This window comes from Phocoena phocoena, chromosome 7 (assembly GCF_963924675.1).
Source record: "Phocoena phocoena chromosome 7, mPhoPho1.1, whole genome shotgun sequence".
Lineage (NCBI taxonomy): Eukaryota > Metazoa > Chordata > Mammalia > Artiodactyla > Phocoenidae > Phocoena > Phocoena phocoena.
In genome coordinates this window covers 14,994,239-15,018,850 of record NC_089225.1, presented here as the reverse complement: position 1 = coordinate 15,018,850, position 24,612 = coordinate 14,994,239, and the positions used below count along the sequence as shown (strand labels likewise).

The window sequence follows — 24,612 nt, the reverse complement described above, 5'->3', positions numbered from 1 at the left end:
CTAAATAAATGCATATCAAAGAGAGATGGTAAAATGTAATCATCTAAGAATTAAAGGGGTTGTATTGGACAAATTAGGGTGCATTTATATAATCTCAGGAAACTTTAAATTGTGAAACTTGCCTATACCCAAATCTGGTCTTATTGAGATATCTCATAGAATAAATATATTTCTGAAATCCTGATAAAGTTAGCTCATCTGATTAAAATCCCAAACTCCTATGACAGAAAATTAATTCTAGCATCAAAGCTTTTTTGCTGTGTCAAACAAAAAGCGGTCATTCTTTTTTCTAAAATGCTCTCATCCCTTCACTTGTCCATGCCATTCCCTTTCTCTGTCTTTTGAAAGCTGTAAGGCCCAGGTCATTTAACTTTTAAAAATAAAAATGAATAGATTTTATTTTCAAGAGAAATTTTATGTTCACAGAAAAATTGAACAGAAAGTACAGGGCTTTTCCATTTACCCTTACCTTCACATGGGTAAAACCTCCCCCATTGTCAACATCCCACATGTGATATGTTTACTACAACTGATGAACCTACATTGACACATCATTATCACCCAAAGTTCATATTTTACTTTAGGGTTCACTCTTGCTGTTGTACATCCTATGGATTTGGACAAAAGTTTAATGACATGTATCTACCATTCTAACTACTAGTATCTTTAGAGTCTCCATTGTTTACATTTTCCAGCATGTTACATAGTTGGAATCATACAGTATGGAGTCTTTTCAGACTGGCTTCCTTCACTTAATAATTTAAGGTTCCTCCATGTCTTTTCATGGTTGATAGCTCGTTTCTTTTTATCACTTCATAGTATCACAATATCTGGACCACAGTTTATCCATTCACCTACTGAAGGACAGACATCTTGGTTGCTTCCAAATTTCGGCAGTTATATATAAAGCTACTATAAACATCCATGTGCAGATTTTTGTGTGGCTGTAAGTTTTCAGCTCATTTGGGTAAATACCAGGGAGCACAATTGTTAGATTACATGTTTAGTTTTGTAAGAAACCGCTAACCTGTCTTCCAAGTATCTGTACCATTTTTCATTCCCACCAGCAATGCATGATATTTGGTCATTATATTTTTCACTGAAGCCTTTTCTGATTGTTTTTGCAAGATATTTTCCTTCCTTTCTCTGAGCTCATACAGTACTCTGTGTCCTCATTCTGACATCCATCGTATTCTTTCTTGCTTTGTGTGAACCCCTCGGGGCAGGACATAGATATGTCTCCTGCACCTCACAATACTTCACTTAACACCTTGAAAATTAAGAGCCCTAGTATTTGTTGAATGAATAAGGTAAATTTAAATTTTTTTGTGTCAGACTGTCAAATGGAGCATTTTGTTTTGCAAATCTATATATAATCACGTCTCATACTAGGCTTGGGTCAAACAATTCTCACTAGTTCCATCTGTTATATTTTTTTCAGTTGTTTCTGAACAGTTATTTTGTGGGTTAACTACATGGCTGATTCATGTTGAAAGAAACTGCATTTGAAGTTATTGATTCTTTGCCCCAGCTTTTCAGCTGGAAGAAACAAAGCTCTTGCTACAATAAGTACTGAACTTTTAAAAAACAATATCTAATGAAGTTAGCATATATTGTTGACATTTTATTTTCAACCAGAGTTAAGGTCACAGCTGAAAGGTCACAAAGATGATTTTATACAGTAAATAAACAATCATATTATTTTGCAAAGAAAATGAAATATCACAAACTTGTCTGTAGGCTCTTTTGTCTAAAAGTATGTTTGCTATGCTTAATTTTGGTATCTAAACTGTGTTGTCCTTCCATTTCTTAGATTTTGGGATTTAAAAAGGAAGTACACCTAGTTTATGTGTCAGGGACTAATATAAACATGTGCTTTTCATTCATATTCTGGCATTATATTGAGTTTTTACATTTAACTCCTAAGTCCACTTAGTATTTGTTGGGTTTATTTGTGGAATTTTGGTATTTATTCTGTTTATTTGGTGAACTTCCTTTCAAGTTGGGAAGTTTTATTGATCATATTTGTTTGGGACCTTTACCTCTTCATCTTTGGTGTTTACAACAAAACTGTAAATTTATCATTAGAGAGAATATGTTGAAGTGATTTTGGAAAGTATTGGGCTGGATTATGGTTAAACAGTGAAAATGTGTGCTTTGGGGCACAATGCACAATAGAAATTATTAACTGCTTTCATATTATATATATCACTACATAACAAAGGATTGATCTCTTAAATTTGTGGTAGCTCAAGACAATTTTAATATTGAAAATAATTTAATGGGTTGAAAAGTATCATGGAACAGACAAACTTCTAATGCCAAAACCCATTAAAATTTCCACTTTATATTGTCATCTAGTTAACATATTTTTAAAGAAAAGTAGTCCAGACGATATTTCTCTTTCTCTGTCTGACTTCACTCAGTATGACAATCTCTAGGTCCTTCCATGTTGCTGCAAATGGCATTATTTCATTCTTTTTAATGGCTGAGTAATATTCCATTATATATATGTACCACATCTCCTTTATCTGTTCTTCTATCGATGGACATTTAGGTTGCTATTGTAAACAGTGCTGCAATGAACATTGGGCTGCATGTATTCTTTCAGACTATGTTTTTCTCCGGATATATGCCCAAGAGTGGGATTGCAGAGTCATATGGTAGCTCTATTTTTAGTTTTTTAAGGAACCTCCTTACTGTTCTCCATAGTGGCTGTACCAATTTACATTCCCACCAACAGTGTAGGAGGGTTCCCTTATCTCCACACAATCTCCAGCATTTATTGTTTGTGGATTTTTTGATGATAGCCATTTTGACTGGTGTGAGGTGATATCTCACTGTAGTCTTAATTTGTATTTCTCTAATAATTAGTGATGTTGAACATCTTTTCATATGCCTCTTGGCCATCGGTATGTCTTCTTTGGAGAATGTGTCTAACCTACAATTTACTTTATTTTAGATGAACTCACAAATTCATCAGAAACCAGATTGTCTTTAGAAGACCTCTTCAGGAAAGAATTTGTGCTTCATGATCCAGAAGCTCGATGGATCAATGGTATGTGTATACATTCTTATATGTTATATTTATTTCAAGTTCTGTATAATTAAAATTAAATAGTGTTTTTTTTGACCACTGGTTGACCACCAGTGGTTATTTTAATTGACATTATGCTTCAATGATTACAGATACCATTTAATCAGAAATTTATACCTTGGCTCATGTGAGAGAAAACTAATTCCTAAGGTAGTTCATCAATAAAATTATCCCCCAAACATTAGATTGACTGCTCTGTATCTGCTCTTCCCTCATGAATCATTAGTTATGTGACTGCAAACACGTATTACATCTCTAGCATTTCTCTGGGTAATTCTCCTTGGTGTAGAAGTATAGATTTTGGGAGTGTACATATAAGTGATTCAGATTTGGCAATCAGATTAATTTTCTTCTCTCTCTTTGTGGCTTTTCTTTTTAAGTTTAAATGCCACAAACTAGGGAGACTCTCCAGCCTGAGGGTCTACAAAGTTGACTCTACAAAGTTGAAATGACAGAAGGGGCATGGGAACACATTGCATTTTTGCTTTTTGTGGCTTGGCAAAGAAATCACCTCAGCTTTCCTTAGGTTATTTCTGATTTTGCTATTTTCAGAAAGTTTTAAAAAGAATTTAAATTACAAATACAATCAATCAATCAATCAATCAAAACCACTGAGTGGCTCCATGGACTTTGGCTTGTCTTTGTGGGAGGTGGTAGGGGGAGTTATTGGGTAATCCAGTTATAAGAAATGTGTTGGTGAAAAGGAAGTCAGGTTTTCATTTCTGGAATATTACAATTTGCCTGACTATACTAATCACCATGGTTAGATAGCTGTTAATCTTTGCCCTTCATTTTATTTAGACATAATATCTTTGCTTGTTTTAAAGGCCTAGAGTAGGTTACATGTATGATAGCTAAGAAGAGCTTTGCCTTTGTATCTGATGAATAACGTCTCACTTACAGTCCATCCTTTCTTCTGTAATACCCTAATTAAATACATTTATGCCTGCAAATTAAATGTTTATTTATGGAAGCTATAAAAAGAATGTAACTTAATTCATGAGGGCAGGAGGCAAATCATACTTGTTTACCTAGCACTGATACAGTTTCTGGAGAGCAGCAAGCACTTAAGATTTGTTTTTTTTGAATAAATGAATGAAATCATTTAACAAGTTCAGTTTTATTTTTCTGTAAACTCAGGTTTCAGTTGAAATTGGTTGCAAGGTAAGTATTATCATGGTGATGATGTTACAAATAGAGAAAACAAGATAGCAGTTTTATTAATCTATTTGTATATTTTCATTTTGGATTGTTCATAAGTTTGGCTCTTGCCTTATTGTTGCCTTTGCACTATGATTATTTCAGAGGTGCACTATGATTTATTTCAGATGAGTACTATTACTAAATTTAAAAAAAGGTATGGAATTACCTAGCCTTGCTCTAATACGTGACTCTCCCACAAATCATTCTCCTAATGTGCCATTGTAATTTTATGAGTCATCTTTTTACTTGCTAGCAAGTATTTTCTATTGAAGGAGATGACCAAAAAACTTTGAGTCATTAGATTTGAAATGCTGAATAATATTCCGTTTTATTCATCATGATTTTGACCAAACTATAGAAATTTGTGCAGTTTTTGACTTTGGGAAGCAAGAAGAAAATCATGGGTCTCGTCCCCCTTCTCAGGTTAGCTAGAACTATTTAAAGAGGCATTTACTTCTGTGTGTAACTGACACTTTGATATCGAAGTATCAAAGGACTGGAGCAGTGTTTAAGCAGAGAACTGCATACTAAATTAAGCCACATTTCAATATCTAGGGCGCGCATTCTACTCTAATGCTTCACAAGATATCAAACTAAAATTATTTGGAGTTAATCATTTTTTTTCATAATTTCTTTACCAATCATTGGTAAAGCTGATTTTGAAAATATATCCTGGGACAAAGCTGCAGTGTATTATCATACTATAAATAAAACCTAAGATCAAATATATTTATAAAAGAACTTGACATAAAACAACCTTTTACACAGAATTAAACAATATCTAAGCTCTTAGAGCCATGTGGTCTTTATAAATACCACTGAAAGAATTGACTCACTGTCAGTAGGTTGTGTGCACTGGGTTGCTTTTCCAGCAGGGGAATAGATTTGTGCTCATTTTTTCCTCTATCCAATCCAGATCACCTTTCTGGCAATCACTAGGTACTTGGCCTATTTACGTATTCCTCACAAAGCCAGATAATACAGTGGGGAATATAAATACAATGTGTAACCCTGGCTTCATTGTCACAGATTATATCTAAATGTAAAATGTGAGCTTCTTATTTATTCTCATGACATGTCTCACCAGGTTTCTATAGTATGTAAGTGGCTTGAAGGAGTCTAAACTAAGCTCATTTGGAAGCTTCATTTTAGTTCTTGGAGGTCACCATAGGAGCATTTAATACATTACTGGTCAAGGAGAAGGAGGGCATCTAGATGGCCCTGACACGTGTAGGCTGAAGTGTAGCAATGTCATTCATTATGCTGCTTCTCAAACAATATATCTGTGAATGTCAATGCAGCCTTGGATGGGTGCTCGTGTTCATGGTTAGCGTAACAACTGCCTTCCACCAAATCTGCTCAGATCCTTGAAATCTCCATTTTTATAGCACCTTCTTCGTAGTTATGTCACCTTGAAACTCAGAAATCCATCTTCTTTAACATTATTCATCTCCCCACGTACATTTGAGGACCTATCAATCATCAAAGAAAAATCTCATATTAATTGAGTGCCTTCTACGCTAGGCTTTGTGCTGGATGCTTTATGGACATATTTCATAGATAGCATGTAAGTTATAATGATGAACCCCAGAAGACTGAGGCTAAAGCAAAACACTTATCCAAAACCACAGCTGATAAGAGGTGGAGCCTGCTTTAATCACTATGTTGAAGTATAAAGCCTACCTTCTCCCAGTGTTTCACTCTGAGATGACATTCACATCTTTAACACAGGCATTAACTACCTCTTTGACAATTGCATGGGTACAGATCTCACTGTGACTAATCCTTTCATGTTGAATATTGCAGTCATGTCATCTACCCCAAGGACATCCATATAATGGTAACTTATGCAGTCACTAAAAAAATGTATAAGCATATTTACATGTTTATGGTATAAAAAGTAAACAAAGGTGTCTTTAAAACAGAGTTGATAGTATGTGATTCATACTGTCTCTACTGTATACCAGTGAGTGTTTCCAGATGGCTGGACTTTGACCTGATATATTTTTTTTCTTTCTGCTTATTCATTTTTTCCTGAATTTTTTGATAAATATGTATGTTTGTGTGATTTTATAACTACTTTTTCTTTTTTTAATTTAATTTTTATTTTATATTGGAGTATAGTTGATTTAAAATGTTGTGTTGGGTATACAGCGAAGTGATTTAGTTATACATATACATATATCCATTCTTTTTCAGATTCTTTTCCCATATAGGTTATTACAGAATATTGGGTAGAGTTCCCTGTGCTATACAGTAGGTCCTTGTTGATTATCTGTTTTATGTATAGCAACATATATATGTTAATACCAAACTCCTTATTTAGTTTCATGGGTCTCCAATCCTCCAGCAGTCTCCTGCCAAATACAACTTTATAAGGCCCAGCTAAAAACTGTAAACACACTTCTCAAAAACCATCAGAGGAACCCCTTTGCCAGTTGAATAAATTCCAAACTCCTCCCTTTCAATTCCAGACGTCTCAGAATCAAGCTTGGCCTCTATCCTACTTTTCTACTTAACATTATGTTTCAGGGGTATTGAACTGCTTGATATTCTTCATAAGGCTCAAAAGCTCTTTTGACTCTGTGCCTTTGCCAACACTACTTTCTCTACCTGGAACCCTCTCCCCAATCTGACCGCCCCCATTTTGTCCCACTGGAAACTTGATTCCCAGGTGCAAAGTTCTTTTTCCTGCCAGCATCATCTTCCTCTAAAACCCATAGGTTGATTCTCTCATAGAGAAATTTCTTCCTTGATTATAATTATAACATGTCTAATCTCCTCTAAGACAGTGCTTCTGAAACTATTGTGAAAGAGCACTGTTTTAAAATTTAATACTTTGTTTGTATTTCCTATTTGGCATGAATCAATGTTTTTGAAAAACACAATAAAATTATTAGAAAAATAAAATAAGTAAATATTACAAATACAGCCCCCAAATTTAGCTCATTATAATTAACTGTTTTAAAATTACATTGCAAAAATATATAATAAGTACCAACATAACATTGGAATAAAAGAGGAATTTCATATATTACTTTGAGAGCGGATATACAGGCGACTAATAGGATTGCTATTATATTCATAACTTTTTGTTATTGCTAAATGAGAATTAAACAGATATTGAGAGAAATAGTGATTATTCACATTAAATGCCAATTCTCAGGTTTTGAACAGGAACTGGCATATCAATATTCAGAGGTTTTAATGTAGGAAATGAACTTGCTTCCTTCTTGTTAACTAATCTAGGTTAGATTGACAACGGCACCACTCTTAGGGGATAATGTATGTTTAGACTGTCTCTATTTTTTTTTTTAATAATATTATTGGAGAGAAGAAATCAGTCTCCAAAATAAGGCTGATGGTAATGCAAGGAGATTTTAAAGCAGTTTTAACAATCTCAGGATGTTCATTTTAAGCTTTTATACAAAATGAATAAGGTGATACTGTCTTTTTAAACTTTATCTTCAACTCTTTACCACTGGCTAATTTCAAAATTTATTCTGTAGATTATAAATCAGTTATCTTTTCATCAAGAAATATATTTTGGATTTTTAAGTACATCTGGGGTATACTGGAAAGACTAAGGTTGAATCACAACATCATGTAATGAGGTTCTTCTGCATATAGTTAGTCTGTTGCTGGCTCACCCATGGGTTCATCTGTTCAGTTAAATTAGGCCACTTATCATGCATTTGGATCTGGCGGCACTGTCAAATTGCTACGAAAGCATCAAACGCTTACCCTCAGCTCAACTTATCGCATTGTGGACCAGTGGCCATCACTTCCCAACTGGGTGTAGTCTCCCAACATGACTCTTAGAGCAGCTCGGTTCCAAGAGACAGTAAACCCTGAGGAATAGGTCTTGTGTCATATTTATGTTTGAGTCACCCCAGCAATTAGCACACTGTCTGGACCAATTAAAACTCAAAATAGTTCGGCTAGCATAATGAGATAAACTATTATATTTCTTTGATATATTAAGGAGGGCCCACTTGATCCACAATCAGTAGAGGTTTCATTTCAGTTCTTTTCTTCAGGGTGTGAATAGATTTTTCTCTGATCTGTACAGACTTGTCCTTCCCAATGTCCATCACGCATGTGAATTGTTGCATGGTTATTTTTTGTGTGTGTGGAAAATGTCTAGCTGGGATGAATGATCACATGTGAGGCCCTGGATATAATTTTTTTTTAACATCTTTATTGGAGTATATTTGCTTTACAATGGTGTGTTACTTTCTGCTTTATAACAAAGTGAATCAGCTATACATATACATATATCCCCATATCCCCTTCCTCTTGTGTCTCCCTCCCACCCTCCCTATCCCACTCCTCTAGGTGGTCACAAAGCACCGAGCTGATCTCCTGTGCTATGCGACTGCTTCCCACTAGCTATCCAGTTTACATTTGGTAGTGTATATACATCCATGCCACTCTCTCACTTCATCCCAGCTTACCTTTCCCCCGCCCCATGTCCTCAAGTCCATTCTCTATGTCTGCGTCTGTACTCCTGTCCTGCCCCTAGGTTCTTCAGAACCACTTATTTTTTTTTTTTTAGATTCTGTATATACGTGTTAGCATACAGTATTTGTTTTTCTCTTTCTGACTTACTTCACTCTGTATGACAGACTCTAGGTCCACCCACCTCACTACAGATAACTCAGTTTCGTTTCTTTTCATGGCTGAGTAATATTCCATTGTATATATGTACCACATCTCCTTTACCCATTCATCTATTGATGGACATTTAGGTTGCTTCCATATCCTGGCTACTGTAAATAGTGTTGCAGTAAACATTGTGGTACATGACTCTTTTTGAATTATGGTTTTCTCCAGGTATGTGCCCAGTAGTGGGATTGCTGGGTCGTATGGTAGTTCTATTTTTAGTTTTTTAAGGAACCTCCGCACTGTTCTCTATAGTGGCTGTATCAATTTACATTTGAAGTCAGGGAGCCTGATTCCTCCAGCTCCGATTTTCTTTCTCAAGATTGGTTTGGCTATTCAGGGTCTTTTGTGTTTCCACACAAGTTGTGAAATTTTTTGTTCTAGTTCTGTGAAAAATGCCATTGATCATTTGATAGGGATTGCATGAATCTGTAGATTGCTTTGGGTAGTAGAGTCATTTTCACAATGTTGATTCTTCCAATCCAAGAACGTGGTATATCTCTCCATCTGTTTGTATCATCTTTAATTTCTTTCATCAGTGTCTTATAATTTTCTGCATACAGGTCTTTTGTCTCCTTAGGTAGATTTATTCCTCGGTATTTTATTCTTTTTGTTTCAGTGGTAAATGGGAGTGCTTTCTTAATTTCACTTTCAGATTTGTCATCATTAGTGTATAGGAAAGCCAGAGATTTCTGTGCATCAATTTTGTATCCTGCTACTTTACCAGATTCATTGTTTAGCTCTAGTAGTTTTCTGGTAGCATCTTTAGGATTCTCTATGTATAGTATCATGTCATCTGCAAACAGTGACAGCTTTACTTCTTTTCCGATTTGGCTTCCTTTTATTTCTTTTTCTTCTCCAACTGCTGTGGCTACAACTTCCAAAACTATGTTGAATAATAGTGGTGAGAGTGGGCAACCTTGTCTTGTTCCTGATCTTAGTGGAAATGGTTTGTTTTTCACCATTGAGGACGATGTTGGCTGTGGGTTTGTCATATATGGCCTTTATTATGTTGAGGTAAGTTTCTTCTATGCCTACTTTCTGGAGGGTTTTTATCATAAATGGGTGTGAATTTTGTTGAAGACTGTCTCTGCATGTATTGAGATGATCATATGGTTTTTCTTCTTCAATTTGTTAATATGGTGTATCACATTGATTGATTTGCATATATTGAAGAATCCTTTTATTCCTGGGGTAAACCCCACTTGATCATGGTGTATGATCCTTTTAATGTGCTATTGGATTCTGTTTGCTAGTATTTTGTTGAGGATTTTTGCATCTATGTTCATCAGTGATATTGGCCTGTAGTTTTCTTTCTTTGTGACAGTAGATGTATTTTTGATGTATTTGTGGGGAGGAAGGTGATCTTCACTTCCTACTCCTCCCCCATCTTGAAGGTTCTCCCCCTTGGATATAATCTTAATTTTATCGGACAATGTTGGAGACAACTGAACTCATCTACCATATGATATTCAAAAATAGATATTTAGGGGCTTCCCTGGTGGCGCAGTGGTTGGGAGTCCGCCTGCCGATGCAGGGGACGCAGGTTCGCTCCCCCGTCCGGGAGGATCCCACATGCCGCGGAGCGGCTGGGCCCGTGAGCCATGGCCGCTGGGCCTGCGCGTCCGGAGCCTGTGCCCCGCGCCGGGAGAGGCCACGACAGTGAGAGCCCCGCGTACCGCAAAGAAAAAAAAAAAAAAAAATAGATATTTAAACCTGTTATCTTTCAAGTGATGTGTTACAGTATGACATATTGAAATAGGAAAAGTCCTTAAACAGAGACAAACCGGAGTCTTGCAGCAATTTTTTAAAGTCTCTGAGGCTTGGTTTCTTCATCTATAGTGGGGATAATAGTTCCTATAGGCAAAAGCACAGTGAAAATTAAATAAGCAAAAATGTTCAAAAAGTAAAGATAAAAAGGCAAAGGCAAAAAATAAAAGTTAAGAAAACATAAATAAAAAGCAAAAATCTGGAGCCAAGTAGATCTTAGAATGGTTATTAGAATGTTATCCTGACAATAGCTTTTAGAGATGCTCTGGGCACCTGATAATCCTTTCCAAATGCCCCAGGAGCCTCATCCTGATGAATTATATCCAGGATATTGAACAGAAAGTGAAAAGCCATTGTTGTAATCTTCATGAAAAATAAAACAAATTACTGAAATAATATCAATAATATTTACTCATAATTAGGGAAATGGGACAAATGAATCTAGTTTGCTATTTTTTGGTTTGGCACTGCTTTATCACGCAAAGGCTTCTGTCCATCAGTTCAGTTTGGTTGTGTTGCAGAAACTGTTGGATTTCTTTGTGTGCAGGGAGCTACACTTCTGACAGCATTATCACTCCAAGCTCTGGGTCAGAATTTTAACTCTTTTAACTTATTTTTAATTTTTTCCTTAATTTTTTATAAACATCAACCAAGCTGATAGTTTAAAAAAGTAGAATTGAATTCATGACTATGAGGTTTTGAGGGTAATTTATATTTTTATTGAAACATAATTTATAAGGATAAAATATTGAGTAGAGAGTAAATGTGCAAAAGTAAGTATGTGGTTAGAGAAATTATTTTACATCCAATTAATGGAATATTATACAGCCATTGAAACTGATCTTTTGAAAAGAATAATGACATTAGAACATGTTTGGAATAAAATATTAAGTGGAAAGGGTAGAATACAGAATAATATGCATAGTACATTCCCAATTGTATCACACACTTGTAGATGCAACAAAAGTTATATCAGAATTAAATATGCTAACATTAAATAATTTTCTATGATTGATTTAATATTTTAAATTTTTAATCTTTTTGTTTATGTTGTTACTTTTAGAACATGTAAAAATCTACTAAATTCTCCTTAAAATAAAAATGTTCTCAGAGCAGTGCTGGTCTATCTTAAGAGGCACAGATTCTTATAATAGCACTCTTACTCCTTTTTTGTTGAGGCAGAGTATTCCCTGTAGTTTACTGTTTCTTTTTCCCCTCCCAGTAATGTAAACACATAGAAGGTTATTGAAATTATGGCATCTGTATTTCCTGACTCACAGCTCAAAGAATTGAAAATTAGGTTAAAAATATAATTAATTGTTATCATTGCTGATCCTCTTTTTTAAAGTAATGTATGTCAAAGTATCTTACTATCAAGAGTAGATCATTTCCTGCCAAAACTAAAGAAGTGCTTACAGAAGTATATCATTAAAGCATATTTACTTTTCTGCAGATTACCAAAAAGGTTCTCTTTATTGCTAAATGATTTACATGCTCCATATATTTTAACCAAAGTTTAAAATAATCTATATTAAAAGCACTTGAAATCAAAATAGAAATATTTAGTATAAAAAAATCAAACTATGGTAACCTTACATACCACTGCAAATATTCATAGTTTTGTTTGAACTTTAAATCTAAATAGTTTTTTAAGAAAATATTTTTAAGATTCCAGCTTATGTTAAAATGACTATATTTATACTAAATGCAAAGAGGGAGTAGGGAAAAGGATTTACTCATAAAATCCAGTGTTAGTATTTTGGGGGAAAAATTTAGGAAAATAATATTTCTGTTTTAGAAATACAATGATTACTTAAGAGTATTTAAAGGGAGTTGGAAATATAAACCAAATTTTAGATTATGAGAGCTAAACTTTTATGTTACAACCTACTTTTTTTTAAATAAATTTATTTGTTTTAATTTATTTATTTTTGTCTGCATTGTGTCTTCATTGCTGCACATGGGCTTTCTCTAGTTGTGCTGAGCAGGGGCTACTTTTCGTTGTGGTGCGCGGGCTTCTCATTGCAGTGTCTTCTCGTTGAGGAGCACAGGATCTAGGCGCACAGGCTTCAGTGGTTGTGGCACATGGGCTCAGTAGTTATGGCTCATGGGCTCTAGAGCACAGGCTCAGTAGTGGCGCATGGGCTTAGTTGCTCTGTGGCATGTGGGATCTTCCCAGACCAGGGCTCGGACCCGTGTCCCCTGCATTGGCAGGCGGATTCTTAACCACTGCACCACCAGGGAAACCCACAACCTACTTGTTAAAGTAGAAAACTATATTTTGATTTTTAAAAGGAAAAAATGTCTGCATGAGTGGTATGAAACAGTTATGCTTAGATTCGTCAGCAAGCATTATTGAATTCCAATTACATGCCCTGCACAGAGTTTTGTATATTCCAGGTAGGATTCATTGACATTTAAAAGGTTTGCAGTAAAACAGACTGTGTACTTACAGTGCATTCCACACAATCATGGTTGGTGCTGGTTTTGTTGGCCCAGGAACTGGGTTTGTCAACACAAATAAAGATTAATAGATACTTTGACATTGGCATCTATTTTTCCATCGGTTTATTCATCTAATATTCCTTCAAGATATTGAGCATAGCCAAGCATTCGTCTAGATATAAAGTTTATAAAGATGACTGAACACAGTTCTTTTGCTCAGGAAAATTATGAATGCGTTCCTTATTGTTCACAGTACCTTTTTTTGGTATACAGAGTTTGAAGAAGTAAAGCTAGTCATCAAAAGGCCGTGACTGGGGTAGGAAGTAGAGGTAATCTGAGAGTTTCAAGAAATACTCTATTCAGACCATGATGAGGTTTGATTAACCTTTTCCCCAGAAGCCAAAACACATCTGTTCCACACTTCTCTCCCCACTATGATGGAGGACACACAGCAGCACATTTTGCTTTTGGAACTCTTTTATTCTCTTTGCCTCTCCTTTATTTGATACTGTTTTCTCTTATATGTGATAATAGTTATGACTAATATATACATATACCACTGACATGTTTAAAAGGAATAAAATGTGATTATGGTACCCAGGGAATTTAGAAACTAGATGAAAATAACATACCTGAAATAATCAGACAACAATTCGGTGATAAACTCCTGGGTTATTACTGAAGAAAAGACAAAAAAAGACATTGGAGATCAGTTTGAGCTAAGAATAACTGCAGTCATCTTTATGGAAAAGATGGAGTTCAGTCTCAGTGTAGAGGTCAGATGAGCCTAGGAGAAGAATGAGTACATCACTGGGAGAGCAAGGAAGTATTATGGCAGAGGCATAGGAATTAGCATAGTATGTAAGAGTATCTGTAATATTCTGTGTGTGCCTGGGTGTGTGTGTGTTTAAAATCAATGGTGAAAAAAGTCAATCAACTCAGATTAGTATATACTTAGAATATTAATACTATTACTTTACTGTACTTGTTATACGTTGATCTCCTTTAGCAGAGTCATATTATTAGATTATGATTTTAAAACAGAAGAATTTGAAGTTGCTCTGATGGTTACCAGCTGTGTTATTTTCCTTAGAATGGGAGATGTCAGTAACAGGAATTTCACCTAATATGTTTATAATAATTCAGGTCTACATTTACTTTTCTACTTTTCTAGGATGTTTCAACATATGTTACTTATTTGCATTTCTTTGAGAAACCTTGTTTCAGAGGTAGAGTGGACATTAATTTTGTGTTATAGATGAGTAAGTTGAGACACTAACAGCTTTTCTGCACTTCTTCCCAATTCAAAGTCAGTACTTAGCTCTGGCCAGAATCCAGGTTTTCCATGTTCAGTGTTGGGTAGGATACATCAGAGTAGAGAAAATGTCTTAGGTGAGTTTCTTGTGTTGTCCTTAAACTAACATTTAATAATGTTTATAAACCAATAAAAGCACATCTATGTCTTAAGGAAAGACATATTATGGGAAAGATAGATAATAATAAGGGAAGATTTCCTTTGACTCATATCTGACTATATGAATTTGACTAGAATTTTTAGATGATGTTGAGAAAATGTAATCATTTTTGTGTCATTGATTGTAACTGTTTCAAAAAAAGGTCTTACAGCAAACCGTAATAATAAAGTCACATTTTACACTACACATTAAGCTTTTAATTCAACTTGCTTTGCCTGAGTCATGATTTCTGCTTGTGTGTGTGTGTGTGTGTGTGTGTGTGTGTGTGTGTGTGTGTGTTGGGGGATGGTGTGCATTTCTTTCTAAGGCTAGTTTTACTTAATCACGTTGGTCGTGAAGTCAGTTTGTATGGGCCATTGGGACCTTTAGATGACACACAATCAACTATTCCACTATTTTTTGTTGGGTAAACAAATATTAAGCACGTAAGTACATTTCAGAAAGTCTTTAGTTAGAAGAATTGAGATAATTCTGTTTATCATTAAATGGCTAACATTCTCTATAGTAAGTTATTTCATGCACAAGCATCTACTCAATTGAAATGTGCCATCCTGTTCACAGTGGTCTGGTTTCATGTGTGCTCATAGAGGTACACACAATAGTATATCTAGCAGTTTAATTCTACTTCCTTTCTATATTTATCTTTTATTTTTGTTCTTGATAAAAATTAAATACTATTTTTATATAGTACCGTAGGGATGCAAAAAAAAGTCGTAATATCTGCTTTCATTATTATTAATGCCAATAATAAAAGTTATGTGTTTTGGAGGTTATCTAATAGTAGCTAGGAACTGTGCTTGCCTTTTTAATTTATCATACAAATGTTTCTAGTTCTCTAATTTAAGTAGAGATATATTCATTTTGTAAATTAACAAACTGAGCTTTAAAGTACACGGGTGATTTGTTCAAGTCCACACAGCTAGAAGGAGGCAGGTTCAGACTTTAAGTTCACATATTCTACTGTTAACCTCAGTCAACAATGAACCTAGTAACTGTAAACAAATATAAGTTTAAGGAATACAATATCAGGAAAAGACACATAACATAGACAAAATAGTTTTCAGATATAGGATTAAGCATAGGCTATATAATTAATGTAGGAAAAAGTGAAACTTCTTTAATCAATTTATACGAGAACTCTGAAATAAGATGCACACGGAACTTAATGTGGAATTTAAAATTTAATGTGGAATAGAAAACAGAGTATTACACTGGGATTCAGGAGCCCTGGCTCAGTAACTGAGTGTTCACCTTGGGAAAACCTCACCACCATCAGTCTGCTGGACCCCGGGTTCTTAATCAGTGGGTTTGACTGAATGACACATGAGGTCTCCCCAGTTTTCTCACTTGGAATTAACCAAATTTATGTGTGGTAACACAACTGGCCCTAAAGCAATTGGCAATGTGGCTAGAATGTATACTTCTAAACTTCATATTACCTGGTTTAAGTGGAAGTTTTACTATTATTATTATTTGTAATAGTAGTAGTAGAATTTTAAAGTTCTCTGCTATCACTTTCAAAACTTGATTCTCCCTTTCAATTTCTAACAAACTTGCTAAATGACACGAGTTAAGCTGATAATCCAATTTATGCTGTCATGTAAGATGCCAACTTTTTTTTTTTTTTTTTTTTTTTTTTTTTTTTGCGGTACGCGGGCCCCTCACCGCTGTGGCCTCTCCCACCGCGGAGCACAGGCTCCGGGTGCGCGGGCCCTGCGGCCATGGCTCACGGGCCCAGCTGCTCCGCGGCACGTGGGATCCTCCCGGACCGGGGCACGAACCCATGTCCCCTGCATCGGCAGGCGGACCCCCAACCACTGTGCCACCAGGGAAGCCCCAATGCCAACATTTTTATCATCAACAATGGTAATGACTTAATGCCCTATGCATCTATTTATGAGTTAAAATATTAGTTTTGTCTTGTTTCAAATGAGAATTGGGACTTTTAGGCAGTGTGGAAGGTCTGAGAAGAGGATATTCTGATTGTGCCATTTTTAATACATTAAGCCCCCTACATACGAACCTTCAAGTTGTGAACTTTCAAAGATGTGAATGTGCGTTTGCATGTCCAATCACGTAAGTTAGTTCACGTGTCTGGCATACATTGTCACGTGCATGCTACAAGTGGTTGTGGTTTTGTGTGCTTTACTGTACGGTACTGTATAGAGCACAGTAGTACAGTATCTTTATTTCAAGCCCAGGATGTCCAGAAGCAGGTGTAAAGCAATAGTGATGTAGCTGTTACTGTACTGTACTTTTTTTTTTTTTTTTTTTTTTTTTTTTTTTTTTTTTTTTTTGCGGTACGTGGGCCTCTCACTGTTGTGGCCTCTCCCACTGCGGAGCACAGGCTCTGGACGCGCAGGCTCAGCGGCCAAGGCTCACGGGCCCAGCCGCTCCGCAGCATGTGGGATCTTCCCAGACCGGGGCACGAACCTGCGTCCCCTGCATCGGCAGACGGACTCTCAACCACTGCGCCACCAGGGAAGCCCACTGTACTGTACTTTTCAATGTGCTATACTGTAAGATTAAAAATGCCTTCTTTATTTTAGTGTTTGTTTTTATGTATTATTTGTGTGAAAAGTATTATAAACCTATTAAACTACAGTACTATATAGCTGATTGTGTTAGTTGAGTGCCTAGGCTAACTCTGCTGGACTTACGAACAAATTGGACTTATGAATGCGCTCTCGAACAGAACACATTCGTATGTAGGGGACTTACTGTACAACTTTCATAATTTAACTTTTTCCGTTATACATAAAAGTGAAAAGAATAGTATAATGAAGCTCTAAGTAATTATGATCAACATGTGAATGATTACCAACATGTTATGGTAGTTCTTCATCCAAGGATACAAATATGAGTGTGAAATACTAAAGGTTGGAAAAGTGAAAGGAATAAATCCAAATGAAGCAAAGAGAAAAAGGAGAGCAGTTGTTGGAGATGTGCTGGAGGGGAGTATTCCATGCTGATTGTAGCTGGTTTCTGGAATTGTGCTAATTCTGAATGATATAGCTTACCTTTAAGAGTAAATGCAAGGAGGTTAAAACCCAGGATTATGAGCTGGAATTCCTGAAATATGGTTAAAGAAAGTCAGAACTAGAGAAACAAGGAATTGGAGGTGTTATCCGAACCATCACTGGATATGAAAAGCCATCCTGTGAGTAAGGGGTTCGATTTTTCATGTAGACTTTAGAGTTACCTAAAATGAAAGCCCTCAGGGATGGATGTCTGCTCAACTGCAATATGTCACATATAACAAGTGTAGTTTTCCACCTTTTGGCTAGGTTGGTTTAAGTAAAAACTAGTGATTTCTCCATTCCTTGCTAATAATATAGAGAGGTTGGGTGATCATGTGATAAGGATACCTTAGTGGGATTCTTATAACTGATAGAAAATTGTAAAAGATGATCCCCGAGTGCAACTTTAGTTCTAAGATTTTGTCATTTTGTCTCCAAGTCAACAGAAAACCATCGTTTAACCCACTGTTTGAACAGTTCTTTGGTTTAGTTAGAAACCAGTTGGTACTCTGATCTAAAACAGTTCCTAAGGAATGGTGTCAGCTTTCACAGAAATTCCTCTGCTTCTCCTTTCCACACAAGGAGCCTCCAGTACATGACATAACACTCTTTTGTCTTTGTTTTGACTGGCCATGTGGAGTTTCTGAAACATAATTTAAAAGCTGATCTCATTTTGCACTTTCAGTTGATAACACCTTGGCATACTCCTTTGTGCTGTCAATACCTGTGCCAGTTTTAATGAGCTTGAACCTTCATTACTGGGGCTATGTACCCTAGCCATTAACCTGTCACTGCCATGTGCTTGCAAATAGCATCTCAAAGCAGGTAGCTTGCACCTACCTAGTCTCTGATGATATTCAATTTGTAATTGAAAAAAATACACATATTAATCATATTAATTAGTTGTATGTGTTTCCCCCTCTTTCCTAGGAGTGTGAATGCTCACTTGGTTTTCTGCCATGACCAGTTTTGCTGATTGTTTAATTTTCCTTTTGTCACCTCATGACAAAATATTTTTTATACTGCCCTCCTTAGGTTTTAATTCCAGAAAGATGCTATTGTATTCAAAAATTATAAAAAAAAATAAAGCCTCTCAATTAGAAAAGTGAGTAAGGCCTTGTGTAGCATAAGTACTCCATAATCTTTTCTGGCTGATGATTAATTGACTTTGCTGCTCTGTACTGTTCAGATGTGATGCTCTCTGAGGCCCTACCAACCATCAAGGTGGAGAAGCGTCCTGTCAGTATGTCAGACGGAGTGTCTGACAAGGGAGGGGTTAGGCCTCCAGAAATCAGAGCTTTAGTTCTGTCTCTGGTTGAGATGGTGGGCAAGTCACTTGACTTCTGTAAGTCAAGTCATTGGGCCATGTCATTACCCATAAGACTGAGAGGGTAATTCCTCTTACGCCTTCTTCCTAAAGTCATGTGAGCATCACAAGGGATATAAATTCTCTAAAAGTGTTAAACCACTTAAGAAGTTTTGTCTCTATTCTTATTGAAGGAGAATTAATATTCACTAGACTGTATGGCCTTGCCCAGGTCAACCAATATGTTCGGCATTACTTTTGTCAAAGCCCCATAATGAGAATCACAATACCTAATTATTGATTGGGTGTTGAGTGTTTGCCCATCGGGCTGTTTGCAATGTTCAACTTTATTTAATCTTCACAACAACTCTCTGATTTGTTTTTATGATCTCCACTTTACTACTGGAGAAACTAAACCCAGAGACCTTAGTAACTATCCCAGGCTCCCATAGCTAATAAGTAGCAGACCTGGAGGGAGATTCCTTAGGTTATTGGAGGAGGAGGGATTCAGGGAACAAAGACTCAGTTATGCAAGATGAATAAATTCTGAGGATCTAACGTACAGCAATGTGACTATAGTTAATAATACTGTATTGTTATTGAAAATGGGAACTATGTGAAGTGATGGATATGTTAATTACTTTGCTTGTGGTGCTTACTTCATAATGTATATGCATATCTAAACATCAAGTTGGGGACTTCCCTGGTGGCGCAGTGGTTGAGAATCCACCTGCCAATGCAGGGGACATGGGTTTAATCCCTGGTACGGGAAGATCCCACATGCCGCGGAGCAACTAAGCCTGTGCACCACAGCTACTGAGCCTGTGCTCTAGAGCTCGCGTGCCACAACTACTGAGCCCATGAGCCACAACTACTGAAGCCCTCGAACCTAGAGCCTGTGCTCCACAACAAGAGAAGCCACCACAATGAGAAGCCCACACACCGCAACGAAGAGTAGTAGCCCCTGCTCGCTGCAAATAGAGAAAGCCCGCGCGCAGCAACGAAGGCCCAACGCAGCCAAAAATCAATCAATCAATCAATAAATGGATAAATATACATCAAGTTGTATACCTTAAATATATACAGTTTATATTAGTCAATCATACCTTAATAAAGTTGCAAGAAAACTTTTAAAAATTACTTAAAATTTAGTCCATAAAACTTTGCTTTGGTACAGGTTAGTAAAAAGTAAAAAGTAGAGAACAGAAAATCTGCTACTGTATTTTTGTGTTTTGCCTTGTTTTAGTTTTGGCCAAATTTGTCTAATAGCCTGCTTGCACAGTCCTTACCTGCTTTGAAATTCTAACTGCTGCTCTCACATTTGGGGACAATTTTGTCATTTCTTATCATTTAAAGATCCCGTAACTCGGTGAATGAGCTGGATAGCGCTGGTTACACACGTCTGGCATTTTGCTCTCACCAAACTACCCCTTTCTACTCTCCAAGGTTTGTCAAACAAAAGGGTAGTGTTCAAACCATGGAAAAAGAACACATTGTTGCATGTACATGAGTTTATGCCATCAACCTACTTTCCTTTCTATACCAAAAGCAGAAACCTCAGTTCTGCTTTAAATTCAACCATGACTTTCCTAGGCTAATCTATTTTTTAAAAATCTCCCTGGACTAATTATGCTCAGTCATGTTTGAGACCCACACTGGTAAACTCGGTTTCCTCACAGCAGGAATGTTACATTTTGTCTGTATTTTCAGATTCAAAAAAAATGTCCTGCATGTAGTTATTTCCGCAAATGAATTAGTACTTTGATGCCACACACCCTCATTTTAATTTGAAAACAGACATAATTGTGAGGGTAGACTTGATGTTTCCTTATAATTTTAGATGAAATATATATAGTAGAGGACATCATTTCTTCTTTCAACAATTCAAAGAAAGAAAATCATTCACTTTATTGAAAGCTTAACAAAGGCACTAAATTATTATGTTCCTTTGTGGGGTGTTATTACTGATGGGCAAACTCCTGTATCAAGTTACACATATATAAGGAGACTAGTATTTTTTCTCTACAATTGCTGAGACAAGTTGTAAGAAGTAGACATATTTGTTTCTGTGGGATCCCTGGAATATTCATTTTTGTCATGGAACTACACTTCAGTAGACTAAATCTCTGGAACTACAGAAACCATGCTAGAATTCAATACGTTGTTGGAGTATTGCATGCCAGTGGGGCAACAGATTTTGCTGAAGCCTGTCATTATCTAATTCCAGTTATGCCATAAAAGACAAATATGAACATGGAGACTTTTAAAATATGAATAATTTGTACCCTTAAAGAGAGTAGTTTTGGGTTACTGGGTAGGTTGGCTCCTTAGAGCCATCCTGGATACCAAGAACTGGAAGAGTCTGCAGACATCAGCTGGGGATGATCCAAGTAATCAGGTGAAAATAGGTGAATTATTCAAAACAGATATCTTCATAAGCATCTATAGAGTTTTCATGTTCAGAAATGTCTTTTTTTTTTATACTGGGTTTCTATGTATCAAGTTACCTTTTTCTCATTGATTTTTCAAATGTTTCAATACAATGGCAATTAATCCTACATAGCCAAAACTGGAAGAGGTTTTAGAAAGTTGTTCCTCAGTTTACCATAAGATACTTGAGAATGAGAAATGTTGAGTTTATTGTAATCCTGTGGTGCCTGGGTCAGTGCCTGACACCTTTTAGGTGTTTAATAATTTTTAGTTGCACTGAACTGGATTCCTATACATTATCTGACACCATCCACAGTCATCATACCAAGCCCTGTTTTAGACTTAAATGAAGTGAATCCTATGATGACTATGGGTTTTCTCAAGGTCATAAAGGACAGACAGAGTCATATTTAAGATCAACCAAGTCATCTTTATTTTTGCTATAAATCAGTATTAATATATGACTGCCTTCTCTGACCTCTATATTGAAAATTTCTGATTATAGATTTATTGATTTCATGCAATCTAAAGGTCAGGTTTAAAGGAAGAGGACACAAACAGTGATTGGGAGTCAGTGCCTGTGGTTTTGCTGAGAAGTGACATTTTGATAATGGAATTATCTGGTTTCTGCCCAAAGAGACTTATAATGCTTAAGACGACTCTTTACTCTTAGTCTTTTTTACCTATTATCATACCTGTTATTACTTTCATCTCTTGACTAAGCTGCATATTCTAAGAGCTTCCCAAATTTACTTTCTACATTTCTTTTTTTTTTTCTTCTTCTTTTAGGCTTCAGTACTACTCATGAATACTTCCAATGCTGCTACTGAAATTTTGGCTCCTTAAAGACAATATATTTCTCCTTAATATCATTATATACTCTTTTAATTTCCATTTTATTCTTTACAGTTGTATTCTACGATTATATACAAAACACAGTGTCATATTTCCTTTTAAGTTACTAAACAGATTTTTAAACCATTTTCATTTTTTTTAGAAAAATATCTAGTCTTCCACAAACAGGTCAGTATCAGTCATTATCTCTCCTCTGAATCCTCAGGCTGATGGTCTTTAAGTTCTTATTCATATACATCGTTTTCCTGCTTATCTTTGGAGGAAGGACTGTCTCTTCCTGTTGACCCTGCTGGGGCTTCCATGATCCGCAGACAGGACAGTTGGGGCTGTATCCGCCTGGGTTTCTTCTCAGCATCTAAGCAGACTCCATCTTAGTGACATCCTATGAGAACTGATACTGTATCTTTTCGCATCTCTTCAATTCTTGCCTCTCTGACACTTTAAACAGCGCTAATGAAAAAACTCACATTACATTCCCAAGAATACCCTTTTGGGAAGGTTCTTCTTACTTATACTCAGGCCTACAACACTTTCAGATTACAAAATATATGGGCTCCATCACTGTCTTCCCCAACACATCCTATATATCAAAGCATTCGTATAATATTTGCTAGAAGTTGACGTTTCTAATGGATATTGTAAGAATGATACCGTAGGGAGAAGAGAGAAAGTAAAGCAAAGCATAGGAGATACTTTAAGTTGCACTTAAGCAGCAGACAGATGGCTGGCCTAATTATCTGGTTAATACACTCACTTGAATTTTAGATCCAAGACAGACAATGGTAGCAAATGTAGACCCGTGTGTGTGTGTGTGTGTGTGTGTGTGTGTGTGTGTGTGTATGTTTGTGTTTTAACCTCTTTTTTGACAACATAGTCTGTTGATCCAAATATTGTAGTTTTTAATCCAACTCCAGTGACCTTATAGGTGATGGAAATTTTTCCCAGTTTCTCAGAGGCTGGCAGTTCTACTTTTTAGTATACTATGATGTTTACTAAATACAACTATGTTTGTTACCATGCATAATTTGGTAGAAATTTGGGAGAGCATGTGGAAAGTACTGGTAATAAGGTACCATTTAATATTAATAAACTTTTGACATTTTTAAGTTCTGAATGCAGTTTTTTCTGTTTTGACTGATTTTAAAGTTGCTCGAATCACCAAAACATTTCTTACAATTAAAAGGGAATTTAAGATCAATAAATCACTCAAACTTTGATGAGGTGCAGTATCAAAGCAGCCTTTTTCACCAGAAAGGAATTACAACTACTAATTAATAAGCACTAATGAGCCTCTACATCTTTATATGAATATATGCTTGATATTTCTTTGTTTTGAAGTTATGATAAAATTGAAATTCTATACAATAGCTAATAAAACTAGATTTTGATATTTGATAGAAGTTTTAATAGAAAACTTGAAATTATTCCATGTCTTGGATTGGATTTTAAGATTTCTAGTTGACTCCAGTTTAGAAATTAAAGAAACCTTGCCCTAGCTCTGCCTCTATCTGATGTGTAAATTTGGGAAATTTCCTAAGCTCAGGGATCGCACTTAGTTGGAGGTCATCCATGAGTTCAACATACTGTTTTTTGGGCCTCACAGTATATTAAGGTCTGTGATAATTATTAAAGAAGTCCCTGAACTCCTTACAGCCTTGGTTTTCCATCTCTTTTTGTCATGAGACTTTGCTCTAACAAAAACATACATGAAAGGAGAGAGAGAACTCCTCTGAATAAGTTTAATTCTGGCAGGAGGTCTGGAATGTGCCAAACGTCTCCCCTTTCTTCCTGGCAGCCCCAGGAGGCCTTTGTGAAACCTTGAGGGCTTCAAGGAGCACAGGATGGACACCACAACACACAGTGTGGTTCTGAGATCAAAGGATATATTGAAACACTTGTAGTGATATGCAAAGCCTACATATATAATGTTGATTATTATTTTATTCTTCTAGTGATTCACTTCTTTATAAAATATCCATCAGTTTTTCCAACTCATTATTTCTTTTAAACATTTGAATCAGTATATGATATCTACTTATTTTTAATTTTCTCTCTTTTTTGCAATGTTTAAATTAAGTCACTAATTTGAATTGAATTTGATCAAGAAGGATGAGAAGAAATACTAATTTTTAAAAATGTAATTGTCACAAGGTGAAAGTTTGGCAATTCCAGTCTTCTTATGGTCAAGTGGATATGATTTAATGCTATATGGTGTTTTCACTGAAGGTCTGCATGTTATGCATTTGTGCAGATGTGTGATGGTGCAAAGGTTGTTTCTCTTTTTAACTTGAAGTAGTCAAAGTCTTTTCTTTGAGTAAAATTAGAAACTATTATGGAAATTTACAT

At 35.9% G+C, this 24,612-nt stretch overlaps 1 protein-coding gene across 1 annotated transcript in view; it reads left to right on the top strand.

The window, feature by feature from the left end:
- DPP10 (dipeptidyl peptidase like 10) overlaps positions 1-24,612 on the top strand; it is a 662,859-nt gene that overhangs the window by 171,142 nt on the left and 467,105 nt on the right. The window contains exon 3 of the mRNA XM_065880921.1: positions 2,963-3,058. Coding sequence (XP_065736993.1) covers positions 2,963-3,058 — 96 coding nt within the window. The remainder of the gene's footprint in view (positions 1-2,962; positions 3,059-24,612) is intronic.